Source organism: Sorex araneus, chromosome 2 (assembly GCF_027595985.1).
Source record: "Sorex araneus isolate mSorAra2 chromosome 2, mSorAra2.pri, whole genome shotgun sequence".
In the NCBI taxonomy this organism is placed as follows: domain Eukaryota; kingdom Metazoa; phylum Chordata; class Mammalia; order Eulipotyphla; family Soricidae; genus Sorex; species Sorex araneus.
In genome coordinates this window covers 49,111,950-49,137,349 of record NC_073303.1, presented here as the reverse complement: position 1 = coordinate 49,137,349, position 25,400 = coordinate 49,111,950, and the positions used below count along the sequence as shown (strand labels likewise).

General features: G+C 42.0%; 1 protein-coding gene across 9 annotated transcripts in view; it reads left to right on the top strand.

The window, feature by feature from the left end:
- AOPEP (aminopeptidase O (putative)) overlaps positions 1-25,400 on the top strand; it is a 402,612-nt gene that overhangs the window by 81,548 nt on the left and 295,664 nt on the right. For all 9 annotated transcript variants that reach the window (XR_008628432.1, XR_008628433.1, XM_055125012.1 and 6 more), the window contains exon 3: positions 1,418-1,584. Coding sequence is in view for 7 of the 9 variants with exons in the window: in XM_055125012.1 (XP_054980987.1) it covers positions 1,418-1,584 (167 nt within the window). In the remaining 2 variants the exon portion in view is untranslated. The remainder of the gene's footprint in view (positions 1-1,417; positions 1,585-25,400) is intronic.

The window sequence follows — 25,400 nt, the reverse complement described above, 5'->3', positions numbered from 1 at the left end:
GGATGACCTCCGCTTTTGGCTTCTGCCAGGTGACAGGGCTTGTGTAACACAGTCCCACCAGCTTTTCTATCTCTGATTTTGTGTGTGGCTAATCTGAGTTACTGCCCCATCCTCTGATTGGCTTTTCACTTCTAGGACTTGGATGGCCAGTTCTCTTTATTAATTGACCTTTGTTCACTAAGATCTGGGCTGGTTTCTTTTTTCCTTACTGGATCCTGACTGATAGATTGGTATCATCATTCCATGCATTCTTGCATATTGTAGTCACTGTCACTGTCACTATTGTCCCATTGTTCATCCATTTGCTTGAGTGGGCACCAGTAATGTCTCCATTGTGAGACTTGTTGTTACTGTTTTTGGCATATCGAATACACTATGGGGAGCTTGCCAGGCTCTGCTGTGCAGACAAGATACTCTCAATCGCTTGCTGGGCTCTCCGAGAGGGGTGGAGGAATCGAACCTGGGTTGCTTGTGTGCAAGGCAAACACCCTACCCACTGAGCTATCGCTCTAGCCCTAATTATAGACATGCCATAAATGTTCATTCATAGTGATGTTGATCAAGGCAACTAATAGATATTTGTCTTCACTCCTGAAAAGCTAAAAATACTTTTCATAAGACGTTCCTGAGACCTTGTCTGGGGGTGTTGGCTTTTATGCCTTCTACTTTGCAGTGTCAAACGAATGGGTTTCTTTTGGCCTCCCTCAGCTTCCTGGTGGCTCTTGGTATCAGTGGCTCGTATTGCTTCATTGTAGCAGAATGAATGCTAGTATCATGTCTTGCTTTCCACAGTTGCTTAGGTAAAGACTCTGCCCTTGGCCTTCCCCCTCACGAGCTGGTCTCTTGGCACACAGGCCTACTTACGTGCCAACCCAGTTCTTGGCATTCCCACAAGGATTCCCACAAGGTTCCATTCGAGATGGCGGTTTCCAAATTGGGGGGTGTCTGCCTGCCAGCACTGGATTTGAGACCACCAGCTTGTTTTTCCAAACACTAATATCTCAGTGATCTTCCAAACATATTTTCCTTTCCAGACTATTTTCCAAAAGATTTGCAAGAACTTCTGTAACACTTTTTCCTTTTGAAGTCGGTAAGAGCCTAAGGGGAGGGCCAAGGGTAATATAAATGTTAACTTGGCAGACTAGTTTTAAAAACCTTCTTTGAAAAATATTTTCTCCTTAAAAACAAACAACTCTCTTTACATATTTAAGTAATTCATTTGAAAGAAACTGCTGGTCAGCTATTCACGTAGTCTTTGGCAGCTTCAGTTCAGAATGCTCTGGACCCCCTTACTACAAAGCCTCAAATGTTTTGTCTTTGAAAACACAACTTAACCTTCACTACTATGGTAGTAGTGAGAAAGTGACAACTCATTTTAAAGATTTTTCCCCTTTGTTTCTGTGTCTTCCCTCTGCAGGCCATGTGTTTATACTGTGGGATCTCCCATAAACAACAGGGCCCTTTTTCCGTGCCAGGAGCCACCCGTTGCCATGTCAACATGGCAGGCTACAGTTCGAGCAGCTGCATCTTTTGTTATTTTAATGAGTGGGGAAAATTCAGCTAAGCCAACACAGCTTCAGGAAGGTACTGTACATGTGTTTTGTGTTTCTTTGTGTATTGTATACATGCTGGACCCAGGGACACAATACGCCATGTTTTTCTCAACCTTGTAAAGTTCCTTTATTAGTTGTTAGTAGGAGCATACTGTTAAAAACGTCCTTCTGGGAAACTCAGCAGGGGCTGGGGAGGGTCTAGGAGAAGTGGGTTCTTCATGCCAGGGTTATCAATTCCTGGATGATTTCGGCAGTTGCTTTCACCTGGTGGTTTGTGGCTTATCAGGTCTCATGAGAAGGTTTTCTGGGCAGACAAATGTGTCATGGAAATGCCATTTGCAGAGTGTGCTGAGCGACAGTGCTCCCATTGGCCAGTGCGCTGGGCTAGAGCTGCCCTGGCCGACGTGCTCCACTGTGTGTCACGGAGCCTGAGTCACAGGGACACGGGGAAGAGGGAAGGCAGCACTAGTGCCCGTGCCATGGCCATGAGGGAACGAGCTCTTCCCATTAGATACTGCTAAGCATATAGAAATCAGGGAACATTTTTGTAATTTTAGTTACCTTAATATATATTCTGTCTCCTCTCACCTACCCTGAGGCCAGAGAGAGGGTGCTTGCCTCGCACACAACTGACCCCAGTTCAGTTTATCCCCTCGCATAGTCCCCGGAACTCTGCTTGCAGTGATCCCTGAGCACAGAGCCAGGAGTAAACCCTGCACACTGCCAGGAGTAGCACAAAAGTCCAAATTAATTAGGATATTAATCTCATATTTATGAGTATTTTGTCCAGATTTTAAGTTTACATAATATTTTGATCTATCTTTACATACACTATTTGTTACATAAATTTTATATAAGAAGTATGCTTTTTAAATTTATATATTTTTGGTCTATCTGAGATTGTAATTTTTATGTAGTCACATATATCAGAATTATCTTTAAAAGTCTTTCTTTCGTTTGAGAACTGCAGGTTTATTCTAATATTTATATTTAATTTAAAACTTTTGGTTTGAACTTTATAATTTAACTTTTTTATCTGTTTTTAGTTCACTTTGGTCAGGTTCTAAATAAAAACTAAACTTTTTTCACATAAGACTTGGTTGCTCAGCCAGAAAGAGAGGGACAGACATAGAAAGAGTGCACTCATCTGTGGAATATAAAATGGCAGAGTAGGAGACTAATACCCAAGAATAGTAGTATATAATACCAGGAGGTTGGCTCCATGGCTTGGAAGCTGGCCTCACACGCTGGGGGAAAGTCATCCCAGATAGAGAAGGGAGCACCAAGTAAAATGTGATTGGAAATCCCGAGCGGGGAGGGAGATGCACGCTGAAAGTAGACTAGAGACTGAACATGATGGCCACTCAGTACCCCTATTGCAAACCACAACACCCAAAAGGAGAGAGAGAGAGAACAAATTGGAATGCTCTGCCACAGAGGCGGGGTGGGGTGGGGGGATGGGATTGGGGGGTGGGAGGGATACTGGGTTCATAATTGGTGGAGAATGGACATTGGTGGAGGGATGGGCTCTCAAACATTGCATGAGGGAAAAACAAGCATGAAAATGTGTGAATCTGTAACTGTACCCTCACTGTGACTCACCAATTAAAAAATAAATAAATTATAAAAAAAATAAAAAAGATTTGGTTGCTCAGGATCATTAATTGAATTTTATTTTAATTTGTGTTATTCCCTTATAAATAGTCTTCAGTGAATGTACACTTGATGCTGAAAGTAAGAGCAAAACAAAGAATACATTAACATCTTCATTTTTGGGCCCCTCTGGCAGTGCTCAGGAGTCTGAGGGCCACTCCCAGGATGCTCAGCCGTGCTTGGGCCCAGTAGTGCTGGGGCAGGGAGCCACACAGCCAGCCCCGCTCAGGTCCCCATGGGGTGCTGGCAATGGGCCTCTAGCCTCTGTTTGCAAAGGTGATCTCTTCTGAAGTTTGTTTTTAAAAATGGGCAGAGTTCATTGTCTTTTATTTCCAGTAAAGTGTGCTCTCTCCTCCCACCGGTCCACTGCCTGGTCACCTCTCCAGGGTAGTCATGGCACCGTGACCTTGGCCTAGGGCTTTCAGTCAGTCTCCCTGGCCCTGTACGATATTTCTTTTTCCTCTGGCTGCAGAAATCATAGCATGCTGTAGCTCAGTTTTTGTATATTACCACCCTTCTAAAATGAGTTTTACTTTTGGGGAACCTTCCAAGCACTGCTCAGGGACCCTTGGTCCACTCCTGGCAACTGACTGGGCTGGATAGCTCAACGTGGAGCCGGAGGGTGCAGCACTGCTTGGACCTCATGGTGCCAGGGCCACCTGGGCCAGGCTCAGCAGTGTCCAGACTTCCGGGTGCCAGGATGGCCGCTTACATGCAGAGCATATGTCTCTGAGCCTTGTGCTGTCCCCCAGAATAGATTTATCCCATAGATAGTTCATATCTGGCCATGAAATCCTTCCTCAGTAATTTTTGGCCATATGATATTCTGTTAAAGGATATTTCACAATTTAGTTAGCCAATTTGGTTTCATCTATTTAATAAGGAATTTAATCAAACAAGGAATTTACTCTGTCATCTTTGCTTTCCTCAGTTTTAATTAATATAATTAGGTGTTTGGGACTCTTATTATCTCCTTGTTTGAGTATGTCTTCTCCTCTAAGAATTAAAATTAATGTTTGACATTTTCATTTAGTTTCAAACCATATTTGCAATAAGCATCTAGGCTTTTTTTATTCTCAAACTCTTAGATTTCAGTCATGTTTTAACCAGCCTAGAAATTATTTTAGTTTTTCTTCTAAACAGGTAGAAGTTTGGTTAGTTTCTGAGGCATCCCATATTGAGGCTGGTTTTTTGTTGTAAATACTTTTATATACAATTTTAGGCAATGTAAAAAAATTTTTTGTGCTATAGAGAACCCAATACCTCATATGTGTTCACTGCCATTGAGCTGTATCCCCAGCCACACTTTTTCTTTTAATTACTGAATATTTTCACCATGACCTCTTAGACTTTTTGAAGAGAAATCTGATATCAAATTTTTAAATTTTTTGAAAGTAGTTTAAATTTTCCTATGTAGAAACCCATAAATTCAAATTGAATATGTTTGATTTCTGATCAATTCAAACTAATATGTTTGTATTCTTAAGCATAATTCTAAAGTTACTAAAATGAAGCTGGTTTTTTTGGGGAAAAAGTCAACTCTAGGGCCAGACTGGTAATAAAGAGGCTAAGGCGCTTGCCTTGCATATGATCAACCCTGGTTCAAACCCCCGTCTTCCCCTCACCAATGCATATAGTCCCTAGAGCACCACTAGAAGAGATCCTTGAGACAGGGCCAGGAGGAATCCCTGAGCACAGCCACATCACTTGTCACTTATATCACTTGTCATCCCATTGATCTTCGATTTGCTTGAGCGAGTGCCAGTAACGTCTCTATTTGTCCCTGTCGCTTGCTAGTGTAGCCCAATGATATCTGCTCGCTCTAGGAACAGGAAGAGCCTCAAACCATTGTTATTCAGGTTTTTGATGAAGAAGTCTCACAATCTGGTTGGTGGGCGGCCGCAGGGTCTTTTGACGTCCCGTGAAATCCAGTCAGTAACAGCTCTAGTCCAGCGGTCGTCTCTGAATCGCATTGTGTGTCTGGCCCATCTGATTTTTGACGCCTTGGCAAACGAGACAGAAATGAGACAGCGTCCCTGATTCTTGACCATCGACGGAGGTTGGAACTCTGGATTCCTTCTCTCACTTGAGTGAGATGTGATACTCCTAGCATAGCTCTTTTGATTCCTCTTTGGGATGCCCGAGTAGTGTTCTCATCCTGTTTTCATAGGGCCCAGGTCTCTGAGGCGTATGTTAGTGCAGGAAGAATGGTGGAGTTGAAAAGATGTGCCCGGAGCCAGAGGTTCTTTGTTCTCTTAACCACTTTTTCGACTCTCTTGGAGGTGTTCCATGCTGCTCTCTTGCTCCTGCGCAGTTCTGGTGCCAAGTCATTCCTTATGTTGATTTCTCGACCCAGGTACACATAGCTGCTGCATTCAGAGATGTTCGTTCCATTGAGAGCAAATGGAACGTCAGGGACTAGTTTGTTTGTCATGGACATTGTTTTGGTGAGATTCAGCTGCAGTCCAACCTTTCCACACTCACAGTCGAAGTTGGCCAGATTTGTGCCACTTGGCTATTGTTTGGTGTTATGAGAATGATGTCATCAGCAAAGCAGAGGTGGTGTAGTTGCCGACCTTTACTCCCATTCCTTCCCATTCCAGTTGTCACATGACGTTCTTGAGGGTGGCACTGAAGAGTTTCGGTGAAATGGTATCACCCTGCTGAACTCCTCTCTTTATGTCAATGATCACTTCTTTGTAGAATGGTGAGATCCTGGTGGTGAATCTGTAAAACAGCTCGCGGAGGATCCAGATGTATTGAGTTTGAACGCCCTGTTTGGCCAGGGCTTCGATGACTGCTTCAGTCTCAACAGAATCAAAGACCTCCTTTAAATCAATGAATGTTAGACAGAGCAGCATCTCGAACTCTCACAAAAACTTAGTGAGCTTGGTCATGGTGTGGATCTGGTCGATCGGTGCTGAGTCCTCTTCGGGACCCGGCTTGCTCACGTGGTTGTCCTTCGTCTAGTGTTCTGCCTGTTATATTCAGGATGACTTGAGTGAACAACTTGTAGACGATGGACAACAGGCAAATTGGGCGATAGTTGCCAATATCTTGGACGTCTCCCTTCTTGTATAACAGTACAGTCCTGCTGGTTTTCCACTGGGATAGAACCTTGCATATGTACAGGTAGTGTGTGAAGTGCTGAGCCAGTGTATTGACGAGTAGTGGCAGCAGATTCTTCAGGTGTTTGGGTCTGACCTTATCTGGACCGGGTGTTGTACGAGTCTTTACCAATGAAATGGCATGTTGGATTTCGGAAGGGAGGACATTGGGAATGACATATCCATCCTGCGGAATTTGGTATGTGGGCAGGTGGATGTGCCTGTCAAAGAGATCCGAGTAGAAGTCGTGAATAATCCTCTCCGTTGCCCTTCTGGAAGATGTGATAGATCCATCAGGATGCCAGAAGGCAGTCATCTTGGTCTTGTAGTTGGCGAAGGACAGGTGAACATTGCGAATACTTTTCCCGGCTTCTGCCACATCGGCCAGTACTGATGCTCCTCCTCTTTGATGTCTTCCTTTATCGCTTCACTGCACAGCTTTGTGAGCTTGGACATTAGCTTGTGGTTGCCTGAGGCTCAGGCCAAACCACGTTAGCAAATGAGCTCGAGAGTTTCCGAAGACAGGCGTCTGTTTGTGGCTTTCCCACTCTTGGCATTCTTCATGCAGTCATGAAGGTGCTGAACATTCAATCGTATTCCTCATCAATGTTGTCAACGACAGCATCTTCCCACATTGCCGCAATAGTGCCAAAGAGCTCCCAGTTGATGGTCATTCTGGGAGTTCTCTTCTTAAACTTAAATTTTGCAGACCTTTCTCTCTGCTCTGGGAAGTAGAATTTTCCCAGAAAAGTAGAAGGAGACGGTGGTCTGATCCCGTTTGGAATTTTGGGACAACAGCAACATCAATCAGGCAAAACCTTCGATTGAATATGATGTGGTCGATTTCATTGTGGAACTGTCCACCGGGAGACTCCCATGTCCAACGTTTAGATTTGGCCTTCTGGAACTGTGAGTTACCATGGATGGTCTTGGTGGACATGATGAACTCAGACAGTCTCTCACCCTGTTTGTTCCATTCTATACCATGGAACCCAATGTGGAGTTCTTTGGGAGACTTTCTCGGTCCTATCTTGGCACTAAAATCACCAATGATCTTGTAGAAGGTGTGGTCTTCTTTATAGAACTGCTCCAGCTCCATGTAGAAGCTCTCAATTTCTTCTTCATCGTAGTTGGATGTTGACGACAAAGATAGAAACTGCCAGCAGTGAGTCACATCTATTCAAGCGTAATCGTTGGATTCGGGTTGTTAGGCATTCGAATGAATCGATGCTCATGGCCAAGTTTGTGTTGACAAGGACACTGATGCCACCGATGCCTCTGTTGTCGCATGTTCCGAGGAACAGTTCTTCTCCTGTGTCTAAAATGGCGTGATGTGATTGATGCCTTCTCGTTTCCGTTAGACCAGTGATGACATACTTGATCTTCTGCGCTTGCACCAGGTCCTTGATGGATGCTTCGCCAGCGTACGTGCGTTGGAAGTATAGACAGTCATTTTAGTCTTTCTTCGTTTTGGCAGTCTAGTTTGTCCCTGCGATTTTATCAGCCACTCTTTGCTCATCTTCTTAACGCTGCCGTATCGGGGGCTCTTTCGGTGTCAGGCAAATGAGGCCAGTGTTGTTACTATTTTTGCCATATCAAATACGCCACGGGTAGCTTGCCAGGCTCTGCTCTGCGGGCGGGGTACTCTCGGTAGCTTGCCGGGTTCTCTGAGGGAAATGGAGGCTTTTAGGGAGGCCTCTAATCGCCCTTACGGGTGTTCCCATGGTTCACACCATATTTGAAGCCCATTAGATATGGTGCGAAAACTATGGAAAATGGGTATTAAGTGTCTTATGCTGTGTCTGGAGAGCAGCCTGGTGCGTGGTGGTAGCTGGGTAGTGGAGGTCTGCCAGTGAGGTATTTTTTTTTTCTTTTCTCTTATCCTTTTCCCAGTTTCTTTTAATTTAATTTTATTTTATTAAATCACCGTGTGGAAGATTACAATGCTTTCGGGCTTAAGTCTCAGTTCTACAGTGTTGAAACAACCATCCCTTCACCAGTGCCCATATACCACCACCAAAAAAAAAACAAAAAACCCCACACAGTACACCTCCCATCCCGCCCCCCCCACCCCCTACCTTGTAACTGATAAGTTTCATTTTACATTCTGTTTACTTTGGTTACATTCAATATTTAAACACCAACCTCCCTATTGTTGTTAGGAGTACTCCACTAGATTCAGACCTACTGTGAAGACAAATAAGGTCGCGCGGCCGCTACCGGTTTTGAATTTCTGTACTTTAACAAGAAGTCCAGGGAGATTTCTTCCAGATATTAGATAATTGCAGGCTTGAAAACCCAATCTATGGTCGTCTTAATATGGCGGCCACCGCGCCCTTCATCCCCGGAGAGAAAGAGGCGAGAGAGAGAAATACCTTTCCCCTCCCGGGCGGCACGGGGCCGAGGCTTAGTTCTCAGGCTGGAGACATTCTGCGAGGAGTTGCTCACACCGAAAGAGGTTTTGCTGGGTCTGGATTCACGCTTGTACAGCTGCGGAGAGGCCGCACATGCGTGCGGCCCCTGGGATCACATCTCGGCGGTGACCAGTGAGGTATTTATGTGCCAGAGGTTGGAGGAGGCAGACTTTCCGGGTCTCCTTGAGCCTGGAGTCCAAGTTCGCAAAGTTCTGCTTTACCTGGCTCCCAAGCCACTCCTCCCCCAAAACAAATCAGTTTCATGAGTGATTTTTTTGTAATCAAATGACACGCACTTTAAGTCTTCTTCAGTAACAAGTATACTTACACGTTCAGTTCAGAATAGAATTGTGATAAAGGAAATGCTTTTTTGGGGATTTGCTTATCTTCATTATCACCTAGGCCAAACATAAAATCATGGAGCATATTTAACAAATTAAAACTGAGAGGATTGAGCTACCCAAAAAAGAAAGTACTTGTGCTTAGTACTATAGTTCTTCCTGCTGTTTATAATTGAGGTTTATCAGAGGATAGCTGGGAAAGAGTGCTACCAAAGCTGATTGTCAGACCCAGAATGACTCTTCTCAGGATGGGAATAATGTCCACAGATGTTTGCATTGCCTCAAGGAAATGGGAAAAAGCCCAAGATGTAATCACTTCCTTTCCATATTCTGACTGGTAGATTGGTCCTTCGCTCTCTTGTGTACTATACCCTTTAACAGAGAGAGTACAGTGGAGAAAGCCTTGCATGTGGCCGACCCAGATTCAATCCCTGGCATCAGTATGATTTCCTGAGCTCTGCCCTGAGTAATCCCTGAGCACAGAGCCAGGAGTAAGCCATGAGCAACACCGGGTGTCACCAGTGTTGACAAATCATAATTTTAAAAAAATGACAAAATGAAACAACTTAAAAATTTTTTTTTTTTTAATTTTACTGAATCACCGTGAGATAGTTTCAAGCTTTCATGTTTGGGTTACAATCTCACAATAATCAAACACCCATCCTTCCACCAGTGCACATTCCCCACCACCAATATCCCGGGTATAACCTCCCTTTCCCACCCTCCTCCTGCTTCTATGGCAGACAATATTCCCCATACTCTCTCTCTACTTTCGGGCATTATGGCTTGCAACACAGACACTGAGAGGTCAGCATGTTTGGTTCATTACTACTTAAAATGAAACAACTTTGAGTAAGATGTGGGCTCAAATGGTAGAACACATGTGCTGCCTGAGTGACTTTCCAGTGCCAGAACAATATGCTGCCAAAGTGAGTGCCAAAACAACAATGACAATAGGCAAAACAAAAACTGTGAGCAACCCTTGAAAACAGGAGCAGCAAAACCCAACTTCTAAGTCACAGTTTCTATCACAATACATCAATCTGATTAGTACTTCCAGCTGGTGCCAGGTTATTTCCTGAAAGAAACAAAGCACCTTGATGCATCATGAAGTAATGAGGCCAATAGCAACGGCAGATATGACACAGGCCTTGGGTAGGTGGCAGAAATCAGGAGACGGACCGCCGAGTCCTGCTCCTTGTGAAGTAATGATTCCGCCTACTGTTTCAGAGAGAAGGTGATGGTCCAGACTCTAGGTTGATGATAGCATAAGCACTTATTAGCAGAGGAATCACTACCCGTTTTTTAAGAAGGCCTTAGAGCTTAATGGACTTACTTGGCGTATATTTTTGACTTGCACAGACTCATTTGGTAGAGAGAAAGCCCGTGTATTACTGTCAGCCTGTACTTCCTAACAATATAGCCTATGAAGCAGAGAGACCCAGTGCTCAATTCAGTTCCTTGTACATGCCAGGCACTCCGTACCTAATTTTTTGAATAATTGTGTTTTGTATAATCAGGCAGAACCTATAATGTTCATTTTAATGTACTACTAAGAGGGACAAATGACTTTGAAAAGTTATTTCAAAGGTCATTGTTTTGTTTTGCTTTAATTTGGACCATAGCCAGCTGTGCTTGGCACTTACTTCTGGTTCTGTATTCAGGGATTGCCCCTGGCAGTGCTCGGGGGGCTGCATGCAGTGCCAGAGATTGAACCTGGGTAGGCTGTATGCATGGCCAGTACTCTGCCTCCTGTACTGTTTCTCTGGCCCATGAAGTCATTTCTTGAGCTATGCTTCTGATTAGAGTACATATATACCTCTTCTGTAGGCCCAGTAAAAATAAAAATAAAAAATAAGCAGCAACAGTGACTGGTGTAGTAGATAAGTATTTCCCCGTTTGGTAATTTCTTTTTGCTTAATTTTATTTTTACAGTTTAATTTAGTGTATTCCTGCTTTGTAGAGAAAAACAGCATTCCATTTTCATTTTTCAGGGTAAGTCTGAAGATGAACAGGATGGCCTAATTTAAGCACCTTCCAAATATAGGAGAAAACTGTATGAGCATGTGAAAGATGTTAAAAGCTATATGTGCTCTTTCATAGGCTCTTATTTTATTTTTCTGTGCAAAAGGCATGAGACTATAGACATTACTTCATCCTGGGCAAAATGCTGCTCCATGGCCTGCCTAATAGACCAGCTCTCTGACATTCTGTCTTGATTTTATGTGGGAAAATCCTGGGAAAAGCCAAGATTTCAGGATCCAGGCCCTCCTGTGTGCAAATGAAAGCCAACTTTTCTTCTCTCTCAATGGCACAAAATGAGCAGTACTGTTTAGACTGCTCCCACAGTGAATAGCTAGAAATAACATAAAAGGAAATGGTAAATTAAGATATTTAGGAATGGTTATAATTAAGTGTTTTTACCACAAAGAGAAAATGCAAAGTAGAGAAAACTGCTTGTTTCTGAAATTTAGGAAACTTTATCCTGGCCTTGTATGCATGCGTGTGTTTTATAGGCTAGGAAAGCAGTAAATGAATTGACTTCTCTCATTTGAAAACTTCTGGTAATTAAGGACTGTGTTCTCTATTACAACATTTCCATGGTCTTGTGTAATGACTATACTTTCTAAATCTTTGTCAGTTCATTTTGAGATTTGCTTTTGACTAGTTGTTGCTTGCTTCCCAGAGTTGGCATATATGGAGGTCACATCATTTTGGATAATGATGATTTCAGCAGATATGTGTATACCAGTTCTTGTGCCATAGATTTTTGCCTTAGCCTGACACTCATGAATTTTCTCATATGAGTAAAGTACTAAATAAAATATATCTGTAACCATCTGAGCCAGAATAATAATTATTATTACTGTGTCCAGTTTGCCGGTGCCTTTTGTACTTCAATTTAAGGGGAACTGGGTTATCTCTGTTGCAGGTAAGACTTGCTTGGCAAGCTGGCTGGTACAGTGTATTCCTCATGGAGTGCTCACTCTGGAGGGAAACCTCATGTTCTGAGTTCAGTAGGTGGCGCTGTTTTACCTGGTTCACAGGAATGCTATGGACCATCATTTCCTTTGGGTCCCCTGGGCCATGTGCAGACCGAAGGAAACACAAGTCTTTGGTGGGTGGCATTAGTGTTAGAGAAGCAGTGGCATAACCTGGCACAAGGCCTGCTTAGGCAGAGCTAGTGCATACCAGCCCAGGGCTCTTACTGTCGGCTTTGTTGTGGTGCCAACTCCCGCCCTTGAGCAATAGCAGGGAAGAACTAACAAAAGACAATCACTCCATGGTTAGTCAAGAGAATACCACTAGCTCATAAAACCAGAACATAGAGTTAGCGTCTGAAAAGTAGTGAAAGAAATAAAACTGGGTTTGCCACAAGAACCTTCCAAGGAAAGGAACCGAGACAATAAACATTCCAAACTGGTAGTTTTTCTCTCATATACGTTATACTTATAATAGCCATAGAAACAATAGATACAAATTCATATGATGTGCTTATTTAGCTTATAAGTACTTATATATGTGTGTTCCTATATGTATTTGTCAAATGTCTTTAATTTGTGATACAGATTTATTGAATAATGAAGTAATTTGACATGAAATAATTTGGGAAGGAAGCTTTAAAGTTTAGTGCTCCTAACAGAATCTTGAAATAGTAAAAAAGCAGGGGATATAGAAGATTAGGACTTCTAATCAATAGGACTCGAATCAAACAGGACATGTTAAAAGCATGTGGCAATAATTCCGAATGCTTCTTGTTGTCTAACCTGGATAAGTTTAAAATGTTAAGTGGACAGTTTATGTGCCTATTTCAGTTTCCAATGAAAACAATAATGTAAGAAAACTGGTTAATATAAGAAATTTGGAGACTCTTGTGTCTACAGAAAAAAGTGACCTTTTACCTGTGTGGAAGCAGAGTGGTTGGCCGTGGCGTGGCTTTGCCTTCAGAGAAGGTTGCGTGTGTTTCTGTGAGGCTCCGTGAAGGGGAGGTGTGTGCACTGCTGCGAGCTCAGCTCTGTGAAAGAATGACTAGCAGCTTGGTTCTTCCCTCTTTTCATTAAAGTGATTTTCTCAAATAATTAGCAAAGGCTTTTGCCAAAAGCATCAACTGCTCTTTCTTGGGCTCTGGAGATGGCTCGGAGAGGTGGGGTGACTGGGCCTTGCGTGCTGAGACCAGCACTGCCCTCTCCTGCATGCTGCTGCTGCTGGTCTGACAGTCTCTGTAGCATCAGCCCGACACTGAGGCGTGGAGTGTCACCCGGGGCGCCCCTTCCCCAGCAGTGCTTCTGCCTCCCAGTAGGCTTTGCAGGAGAACGGGCTGTTCCATTATGTTCTTCCTTTGTTGCTTTTCGTCCAAGCAATGAAGAAAAATAATCTAAATAGACCATTGGCCATTAGAGATTGAATTAACCAGAATCATACTAGAAACCAATGACTTTACTGGTGATACATTCAATTTCCAAGAAAGAATTAATGCTGCCCTTGTCAAACTTGTCCAAATTATTGAAAAGGAGATGAAATTGCCAAATATTTTATGAGTTCAGCATTACTCTGATTTCAAAACTAGACCCACGTCTTGAACAGGCAAGGCCAGCAAGGTGCTACAGAAAGTAAGGTGCTTGCCACCCATTTGGGCTCTTATCATCACACCACTTACAGGCGAAGGCCAGGGCCTAAGCTCCACAGAGTGTGGCCCAAAAGAGAAGAAAACTGGGTGCTGTTCAGGGAAGTCTCTTTTTATCTCCTGGCCCCACTTTTTGATGTGGTTAATTATTTTCTTGTTGTTGAGCTTTCTTGTTGTTGATTCATTCTGAGTGCTGTATGAATCTTGGGTATTAGCCTTCTGTCTGATGAATGGAGAGAGAATATCTTGTTCTGTTCAGTAGGGTGTCCTCTTAGTTTAGTCTAATATTCTTTTGCCATAGAAACCCTTCTTAATTTGACTAGTACTATATGTTTTTGTTTTGTTATCTTTGCCCCTGGTGTCAGATCATTGAAGATATTGCTTAGATTTATATCCTGTGTAGTTCTGCCTCTGTTTTTCCTCAGTGTATTTTAATGGATTTCATCTCAAGGTCTTTAATCCACTCAGAGCTAATTTTTCTGTGTGCTGTGAGATACCTTTGCCACAGCCACTGTCATCCTGTTGCTCAACGATTTGTTCAAGCAGGCACCAGTAACGTCTCTCATTGAGAGACTTATTGTTACTGTTTTTGGCATATCCAATACATGACGGGTAGCTTGCCAGGCTCTGCCGTGCGGGCTGGATACTCTCAGTAGCTTGCTGGGCTCTCCAAGAGGGGCGGAAGAATCGAACACAGGTTGGCCACGTGAAAGGCAAACGCCCTACCGCTGTGCTATCGCTCCAGCCCATGAGATACATATCCAGTTAATTTTTTTTTCCAGAACAGATTAAAAAGACTAGAAGCCAGCAATGTTGGTGGGGATATGGTAAAAAGAAGGTGCCCTTTTACCCTTTCATGGTATATATGGCATCATGCAGTTAGTTGCAACTTGGACGGAACTGGAAGGCATCAGGCTAAGCGAATTAAATCAGAGGGAGAAAAACAGATATCAGATGGTCTTGCTCCTCTCTGCCATATAAAGGAATAGGATGAGGGAAGGCACAGGATTAGCAGTGGCCTTGGCCTGGGGTCACAAAATGGCGATTGCATGGAAGAGGTGGGGCTGACTCAGAGGTGAAATGGGTGTGAACAAGGACCGGGTACAACCTCAGGAGCCTTTGTGGTGGTGAGGGGAGTGAATGCACATCAGAGTCGTAAGTGCTGACACTGGTCAACACTGTCATAACTTTTACATAAACTACAGTAACATTTAAAAAAAAAGGTGGAGATGCTAAGGGTTGAATGAGGGTACAAAAAATTAATAAAATAAACTATCTGTTGAACTTGTGAAGAATCCAACAAAATACTAGAACCCAAATTCAAGTATACATTGAAAGAAACATAAATTATGAAATTAATATTAAATGTTTAAAGGACCATAATAACTGGGATTTGTTCCAGGGATGTAAGAGTGAATTGGCATACACAGGTCAATTAATGCGATATACCACATCAGCAAAAGGAAGAACAGAAATCATGTGACTATAGAAGTGAAAAAAACTTTTGACAAAATTCAATGCTCACTTATGAAAGAAACTTCAACAAATTGGTGTAGAAGGAATGTACATCAATGAAGGCCATTAATGATAAGTCTATATAGCTAATATCCTACTCAATACACCAGCTAAAACTTCTCTAAGATTAGAAATAAGACAAGATGTCTACAGTCAGCACTATTTTTTCCACATAGTATTGAAAATCCAACCACAACAAATAAGAAAAATTATCCAAATAGAAAGGAAACAAGACTACCACTATTTGCAGATCACATAGACATAAAAACAAAGGATTCCAGTATTTTAAAAAAACCTATTAGAAATAATAAACAAAGATCTACCAAATCAATACAGAAAATTACTGCGGTTCTGTATACATATAATGAAGTAACAGAAACAGAAATCAGAAAAATGATTTCATTTCCAATTACATCAGGAAGAATAAAATACCTATAAATAAAATAAATAAAAAATACCTATAAAATAAACCCAGGGATTAAATATCTGTACACTGAAAACTATGACATTGAGAAAGAAATTGAGCAATACGTAAAGAAACGAAAATGTCCTGGTCTAATGGATTGGAAGAATGAACATAATTAACATAGCTATTTTCCCTAAAGCAATAAACAGATTCAGTCCAAATCCCAACAGTATTCTTCATATAAATAGATCATAAAATTTATTAGAATTATAAAAGATCTCAAATAGCCAAAACAGTTCTGAGAAGACAGAACAAAAAATGGAGGTATCACTCCTTGAATTCAAACAAATCAGTTTTAATCAAGGCAACTGTTAGGATGAAAATAGACATCAAGATCTATGGAAACAGAATTGAGGGTCCAGAAATCCACAAATTTTTAGATGACTTCAAAACAAAGGAGCAAGACAAAATGAGACAAGGAAAGTTCAGTAAATGATGCTGGGAAAATTGGACAGTCATATGTCAAATTGAAGCAGAAACAAAAAAAGTAAAAAGGAGAGAAATAAATAGCACAATTAAATGAAAATATAAGTAGTTCAAAGTAGTTTGGGAACTTGAATGTAATACTTGAAACTGTAAAATACATAAAGATACAAGTTGTTCAACATTGACTTCAGAGATACTTTTGGCACTCAACTATAACATGGAAAGCAAAAGAAAAATGAATGGAACTATATCAAACTAAACTTAGGCTCAGCAAAAGAAGCAGACATCTTTAGTGGAGGGCTGGATTGATAGCATAGCAGTAAGGCGTTTGCCTTGCATACAGCCGACCCGGGTTTGATTCCTCCGCCCCTCTCGGCAAGCTACTGAGAGTATCTCGCCTGCACGGCAGAGCTTGGCAAGCTACCTGTGGTGTATGCGATATGCCAAACACAGTAACAACAAATCTCACAATGGAGATGTTACTGGTGCCCGCTCGAGCAAATCAATGAGCAATGGGATGACTGTGACAGTGACAGTGATCTTCAATGGAATAGAGTGGTGCCTTTATCCAGATGGCTCAATTTGGTCCTCAGCACCATGTGGTTTCCCAAGGACAACTGGGAGAGGCCATAAGCACCAAGCAAAAGTGCTCTGTGAGTACTGCCAGGTATGGTCCCAAAACCAAAAGTTTCATCAATCCTCTGTTCTTTCAGTTGTACACTAGTATTGCAGTGTTACACCCCAATGCTATTAGTGATAGTGATTTAAAAACCTTCCCATCAGTACATGGATCCATTGCAAGAAAGTAAATAAAGCACAGCTTTTCTTTTTGAAAATTGATATAGCATTGACTTATAACACTAAGTTTCAAGTGTACAGAGTCCCACTATCACTGTCATCCCGTTGTTTGTTAATTTACTCGAGCGGGCACCAGTAACGTGTCTATTACACTCAGTCCTGAGATTTTAGCAGCCTCTCCTTACTTGTCTTTCCCAACTATTGGAGGCTCTTTCAGGGTCAGGGGAATGAGACCTATTGTTACTGTTTTTAGCATATCGAATACACCACAGGTAGCTTGAAAGGCTCTGCCATGTGGGTGGGATACTCTCGGTAGCTTGCCGGGGTCTCTGAGAGGTATGTATATATCTTTTACTGTATTTGGGATCTGAATACACTATGGGGAACTTGCAAGGCTCTCCCTTGCGGGCAATAGACTTGTCAGGTTCTTCAAGAGGGAGAACAAGGCTATTAGATGTCCCACTTGGAGAAATATATATTCTGCATCCTATCCACCACTATAGGTCTAGTCACCATCAACCAATCCCTCTTCTTTACCAGTTCCACTTACCCTCCAACCCTCTTGCCCTTGGTAACCACATTTCTTTTGTCAAAATGTAATGATTTTATTTCAATTTTCTTTTGTTTGTTAATTTGATTTATTTCTTTGTGTTCTACTTCTGAGTGAAATTGTGTAGTATTTGTCTCTCCCTGATTTATTTAGCATAGCACTGTAGCACTGTTGGCCTGTTTTTCATCGATTTGCTTGAGCGGGCACCAGTAATGTCTCCATCATGAGACTTGCTGTTACTGTTTTTGGCATATTGAATATGCCATGGGTAGCTTGCCAGGCTCTCCGAGAGGGATGCATAATACTCTCAAAATCCATCCATGATCAAATGACAAGAGTTCATCATTTTTTATAGCTCAATAGTATTCTACTTTGTATAGTCACTGCATCATATTTATCCATTCATCAGTCTTTAGGCACCTGGTTTCCGTATCTTGGCTATAGTGAATAGTGCTTGGGTGCATATATTTTTTTGAAGAAATAAAAAAGGAAGCTATCATCAAAATGAAAAGGCAATAGGAGAAGATATTTGTAAATCATGCATCTAACAAAGGGTTAATATCCAAAATATAGAAAGAACTGACACCAGTCAGCAATAACAACAACAACAACAACAACAACAACCAAAAAACCCTGAAAAATGTACAAAAAAGTGGAATAAAAGATCTAGACTTTTTTTTTTTTTCTTCTTTGCTTTGGGCCACACCTGGTGGTGCTCAGGGCTTATTCCCAGCTCTGGACTCAGAAATAACTTCTGGCGAGGTCAGGGGACCAAGAGGAGCATATGAGCGTCAGGAATCGAACCCAGGTCTGCTTAGTAAAAGGCCAGTGCCCTACCCACTATATACTCTGGCTCTAGATCCCTAAACAGACTTTTTCCCAAAGAAAACACAGATGCCCAAAGGGCACAAGAAAAGATGCTCATTATCTCCTACACAATAACAATGAGATACCATCTCATGCCTATGATAATTACTGTAAGCATGAAGACGTGAGAAAAAACAAAAGCACAAACAAAAAAACCACAAGGACATGAGAAAAACCAGCCCTAGCGCTGCATCTTCCCTGCTCCCTTGGCCCAGAGCCAGACTCTCCTGCTGCTGGTGCTGCCCGCTGCCTCTGGTTCTCCATCCAGCCTGTGCCTGTGGAGGCAGTGCCAGCCCCAGCAGTGATGCTGAAGTGGAGGGACCCACGTGTAACTATCAGGGCAACTATGAAAGCTCTGGCATGACTCCAAGCACAGGAGATTAACTCTACTCTCCCAGATGAGAATTTCAAAATCACAGTGATTACGCTGCTTACTGAATTGAAGAAAGCAGTAGAAATAGAAAATGTGAGAATGCTCTAATCAGAAATGACCTATTCTTAGTAGAAGACGAACATGGTTGGAGAACTGAACGATACAATAGAGGGATTGCCAGCTGCGTGACAGGGCAGAGGAACACACCAATGAAATAGAAGAAGATGCTGAAAACCGTCTAGAAAGAAGAAAAAGAGAATAAAAACGGAGACCCCAGAGCATGATGGAACAGGTTGAAGAGCAGGAACATCCAAATTAGAGAGGGTTCAGAAGAGGGAAGAGAGATGGGGGAAGACGTATACGACATATACTAGAAAACTTGCCCAATTTTAAAGTCAGCTCGTACTAAGTCCAGGAAGCTCAAAAAGTACCAGTTAGCATAAGCCCATACAGAAAACACCAGGGTACGGAGTAATGGAACTGGCAGGAGTCAAAGCTAGAGACAGTATCCTGAGTGCAGCAAGAACAAACCTCAAAATATGTTCCTATAAGGGAGCCGCCATTAAAAAAAATCACAGATCTTTCCAATGACTCTTAGTGGACTAGAAGGAAATAGTATGGCATATATAAATCAGTGAATAATACAGACATCCAAATAAGAATACTTTATCCAGCTAGGTTATTATTCAAATTTGATGGTTCAGTATAAAACTTCACTGACAAGAAATAGCTGAAGAAGTTCTTGGTCTCTAACTCGCCACTGCTTGACATACTAAATGGCCCCATATAAAAGCTAAAGAAATTAAAGCTAACTGCAAAAAAAAAAAAAAAGACCCCGAGCCCATACAGAAAGTTGGCATTAAATTCCTTTACTTTGATATTTTGTTGAAGACTGATAGTCTGAACATCTTAATCAAAACAAAAGATGGTGAGAATGTGGGAAGAAGGAACCTTTACACTCTTAGTGGGAATATAAGTTGGTGTGGCCACTGTCGAAGGCATTCTGGAGATCCCCTCTAAAAATAGAAATATCTTGGATCTTGAGAGATATTACATTGAGTAGGGTGCTTACCTAGCACGTGGCTGATCTGGGTTCAGTCCTCAGTATTCCTTTTGGTTTTCCGAGCACTACCAGGAGTAATTTCTGAGTGAGTAACCAGAAGTAACCTCTGAGCATCTCCAGGTGTGCCCCCTCCCCCGCAAGAAAAATAAAAACTGAAAAAATATAAACGAAAGTAGAAATTTCATATGGTCCATTTATCCTACTTCTGGATATTTACTCAAAGAATGCAAAAGCAATGACTCGAAGATATATCAGCACACTGCCCCCCCCCGCCCCCTTCAACTTTGTACATCATAGCCAAGAGTTAAAAGTAATGGGATATCCTTCCAGAAATAATACACAATTGGATGCATGCTGCTTTAAAAAAGGTGAAATTCTGCCATGTGCAATGATATGAATTCTTTTTTTTTTTTTTTGCTTTTGGGGTGATACACAGGGGTTACTCCTGGCTCATGCACTCAGGAATTACTCTTGGAAGTGCTCATGGGGACATATAGGATGCTGGGAATTGAACCCTAGTGGGCCGAGTGCAAGGCAATTGCCCCACCCACTGTGCTAATCGCTCCAACTCCAATACGAATTCTTAATGAAATCATACGTAGACAAAAGTGGTAGGATTTCTTGGTGGTGGAATATGAGCACTGGTGAAGGGATGGGTATTCGAGCATTGTATAACTGAGATTTAAACCTGAAAACTTTGTAACTTTGTAACTTTCCACAATAAAAAATTAAAAAAAAAAAATAAGTACAAAAAAAAAAAAAAAAAAAAAAAGTGGTAGGATTTAACTCGTGTGCAAAATATAGAAATATGTATTTAAAAGATAATTTGGGCTCTGAGAACAAAGTCATTAGCAGGTACCAGAGAGGGGGTCAGTAGACCGAGCGTGTGCTTGCGCTTAGTCCCAGCACTGCATGGCTCCTCACACATCAGTGCAGCAACTTCTGAACACGGAGCAGGGAACAGCCTTGGAGCCCCGAAACAAAACAGAACAAGTGGATGGGAGAGTGGGTCAATGGGTAAAAGGTGTCAGCTGGAGAACCGAAGGATCAGAGCCAGGCTTGTGCTGATATAGCGGCTGAGCAAGTGGATTGAATTAAGGAAAGTGGTCATTTGCGTCAGTAGTCAGGGGTGATTTGTAGCGACATAATTTACAGGTGATTTATATTGTGTAGTTGGAACCTATATGGTGTTATAAGCCAGTGTTTGATTCTTAAAAATGCAAAAAGAGCACAACACACCTACACACACACACACACACACACACACACACACACACACACACAGACATCAGGACCCCAAGGCCAACTCAGTGGCTTAGAGAGCCTCCTTTGGAGAGAGAAAGTCTTGACCTCAGTGCCTGGTGACAACACACACCCAGCACAGTCCTGGAAGCTCTGTTGTGCCTAGGAGCACAGGGGTGTGGAATCACCACACAAGGCGGGGGTGGGTCACACCTGCTGAGCACATGTGAATAGCAAGCACCGCAGCACAATGTTCAGGAGACTTGTGAGCACTGCAGGGAAGTTTCGGGAGATGTCCTGGAAGTGCCTACTGAGGAGGTGTGAGTGCCACAGGCAGGCGCACAGTTCACCAGGGCTCAGCAGGGGGGTGGGAGCAATTAGGGGAAAGACGAGAATAAGTGAATAAACAAGAAAAATGCCCATATTATAAACTTACTATACATGTCTTTTAAAAGCATCATTACAGAAAATTTCAGGTTTTTTTTTTTTCAGAAGTGAAAATATTTGGATTTTAGCCGCTTCTGGCCTGATTATGAGAGCATTATTTGATACGAACTATTTACCTGACTAGAACGACAATGAACTCAGTTCTGAATTCCAGTTTGAGAAAGGTGGCATACAGACATTAGGGAAAATGAGAAGGTCCTGTTTCACAGAAGCTATGGGAGAGCAGGGGAGATGTGAGGTTGGTGCTCAGGTTGGCAGCGAGGCTCTGCTGCTTCCTGCCGCCTCCTCCCAGGTGGCCTAGCTCATCAGTCCTGCTGAGGAGTCACCCTGTGGTGTGGTGGGCTTCTGCACTCTGTAGAGGCAGGAAGTTCTGAGTTTCTCTGTGTACAGGGTGTTCTCTTTGTTTGCAGCTGGTGTCGTGAGGGAGTCTAGTAAGTGAATTGAATCAAAAAGGAAAATTAAGGCATTCGCTGTTTAATTGAGGATGGCTCATTTAAAGTAAACACTAGTTAGTCTTCAAATAGCCCATCCTATATGAAGCCCTACAGGATGCCCCCTCCAGGCTGTCATTCTCCTTTCAATGGGTGGCTTTGTGTGTGCTGTGTGTATGCCACTCAGCCTTGAACCCCATATGTGGGCCTTATTAGGCAACAGACTCCAAGGCACATGTGGCAGCCATACCCTCAGCATCCCCGCTCCCAGAAAATCCAGCCCGAGAGCCAGGAGACATTGCAGAGATGACAGAATCAACATGTATTCAATACTGTGTGCCATTTACCATGCCTGCTTTACATATGTATAGAGAGAGTCTAATTTCATCTTCATGACCCTACAGGGCGATACCATGATTCTTTCCCCATTGTTACATATGAGAAAGCCAATACATTGAGAGATTAAGTAATGTGCCCAAACTGGCAAGTGTGGAGCAGGAAGTTGAACCCCAGCAATCAGATTTCAGAACTGGAGTTTAGTTAATGAACACACTCAATAAACTCATCAGTTCTATTTGCAAGGTTAGGCTTATTCCAGACAATACGCAATCCAGAAATGGCTTTTGTTTCTGGAATACATGGCCTGCCTTCTGGGAGTACTGTCGTGGTCTGGCATTTGATGTTTTTCACAGTGTGGTTGGACAAAGCTGCAGTCCCCTCTTTCCTGAGCAGGGTGCTCTCTGGCGGACTGCACAGAGTCAGTCTCGAGCAGACAGCCCCAAAGATTGTGCACCCAATTGAAGGCACTGGACATGCTGTCGGGTGGTGAATCAGGAACTCTCCCCACAGCGCAGGAAGCACTGCCCACATTTGATCATTACTTCTTATAATCTTGAAAAAGTATATTTGCTTTAAAATCTTGAAGTCTCAAACGCTTTAATGTGTTCCACTCAGTAGAGGAACTTTTAAGAATCTACAAAAAGTTGAACCGTTGAGAGCTGTGTAGGAGAAAGACATCGAGCATCTTAAATTATGGGTTTATGTGATGTTTTTCCAATACATTCCCCCCCAATAATTTTTTCCATTCTTTATAACTTCAAAAAACTTAGAGAGTGTCAGTTTTTAAATTGCTTCAAACAAAAAGTAATCTTTTCCAGTGACACACCTTTACTTTGATTCTCAGTACCTTCCTCATTTCACCTTGAGGGTACAGATATTAAGACAAAATGCTGGGAATTGGTATGATTGGACACTGTGTATGACTTTGTTCAGCCATCTAATTGATACATGTATTTCAATCACAGTATTCTCTCTTAAAAGCAGTTCCCGTCTCTGCAGTTTTCACAAGTCTCATCTGGCACATCTATCAGAACCAAATGTACAACAAAAAGTCAGTTTAGAAGTTTATGCAGGGCTGGAGAGATCGCTTAATGAACTAAGGGTTTGATCCAAGGCACAAGACAGGAGCAGCCCGTGAGCATAGCTAGAGGTGGCCTAGAACTTTAAAAAAATCTGAAACACCAGCATTCATAGGGTTTTAATCTCCCCATCCAATTTCATTGAAATGTAATTAATATATAACGTGACATCAAGATATACAATATGATCACTTGGTATATATATATGTATATAAAGTATGCTTGCTATATTATATATAGATGAGGTGAAATAATCATCGCAATAAGATTAGTTAACACATCTATCACCTCACATAGTTCTCATTTGTCTTTGCACTGAGAACTTTGAAGATCTAATTTCTTAGCTACTTACAAATACAGATTTCTTAGCTACTCACAAATAACTCATTACAATTGCTGTATATTGCACTCTGAGAATTTATTATTCTTATTACTGAACATTTGTGCTTTTTAAAAATACCTTCACCCCATTTCCTTCTCCCTTTCTAATAGCCACTAGATTTCTACTATTTCTGTGTATTTAGATTTTCAGATTGTAACATAAGTGAGTCTATTTCTGATTGATTTTACATGGACTGATACCCTCTGGCTTCCTCTATGTTGTCAAAAGTGGCAGATTCCCTTTTATTGGTGTAGGGCACACACTAGCAGTGCCCAGGTTCTGGGGTGCCAGGGCTGAAGCCAGTCCTCATGCAAAGCCGGTGTGCCCACCCTGACTCTCACTGATATTCCGCTGTACATATTCCACTGTTCACAGATACCTAAAACTTAGTATGCTGGATTCTCTATGTGTTATTTTTCATAGGAACTCACCTGTGACAAATTTGAACTTATATTCAGCAAAGAGATTACCAACAATAGCTAATTATTGCTAAAATATACTATAGTACAAGTACAAAATATAAAAATAACAAACAGCTACCAATAATAGCAGAATTCATTGAATAAGTAATAACAGAATTCATTGAATAAGGGATGATTCATATCCCATATGGGACAGAGAAGGTCAGTATAAGATTTCATCAAGCATTAAAGTACAGCATTCGGTTCAGAATTTATGAGTTGCTTATTTCTGGGATTTTACATATCTGATTATGGCTCACTGAAGATATGGAAAAGGAAACCCCAGGCAGGACCCTTATTTATCCATCTGTCAGCAGACATCGACAATTCTTCTAGATCTCGGCTACTTGAAGCATAGCTGAAATGAGTGTAGGAATGCAGAGAGATTTCTTCAAGGTTGTGATTTCATTTCCTCTGGTGTGTATAAACTAGATTGCTGAAGTAAGGAGTTCTCTCCCTCCCTCCCTCCCTCCTTCCCTCTTCCCTCCTTTCCTCCTTCCCTCTCTCCCTCCCTCCATTCTTTCTTTCTTTCTTTCTTTCTTTCTTTCTTTCTTTCTTTCTTTCTTTCTTTCTTTCTTTCTTTCTTTCTTTCTTTCTTTCTTTCTTTCTTTCTTTCTTTCTTTCTTTCTTTCTTCTCTCTGTTTTGGGGGCCACTCTTGGCAGTGCTCAGGGCTTATTCCTGGCACTGTTCTCAGAGATCACTCCTAGCAGGCTCAGGGGGCCCTATGGGGTGCTAAGGATCAAACCAGGTTGGCCACGTGCAAGGCAAGCACCCTACCCACTGTGCTATCTCTCTGGTTTGGTAGTTTAATTTTTTGAGAAACTTTCATAGCAATAATTTTTCGTACTTACTATACCAGTTTACTGTACCACGTTACATTCCCACCAACAGTATGAATGGGTATCCTTTTCTTAACATCCCGGCCAACTCTTGTGACTCTTTTTCTTTTTTAAATTTTTTATTAGAGAATCACTGTGATGTACAGTTACAATCTTACGAACTTTTGTGTTTGCATTTTACTCATACAATGATTGTTTAACCATTCCTCTACCAGTGCCTATTCACCTCCACCAGTGATCCCAGTATCCCTTTCACCACCTCCACCCCGTCCTCCACCACCCCACCCTGCCTCTGTGGCAGGGCATTCCCCTTTGTTCTCTCTCCTTTTGGGTGTTGTATTTTGCAATAGAGGTATTGAGTGGCCATCATGTTCAGTCTATACTCTACTTTCAGCTCGCATCTTCCAACCCAAATGGGTCCTCCCGACA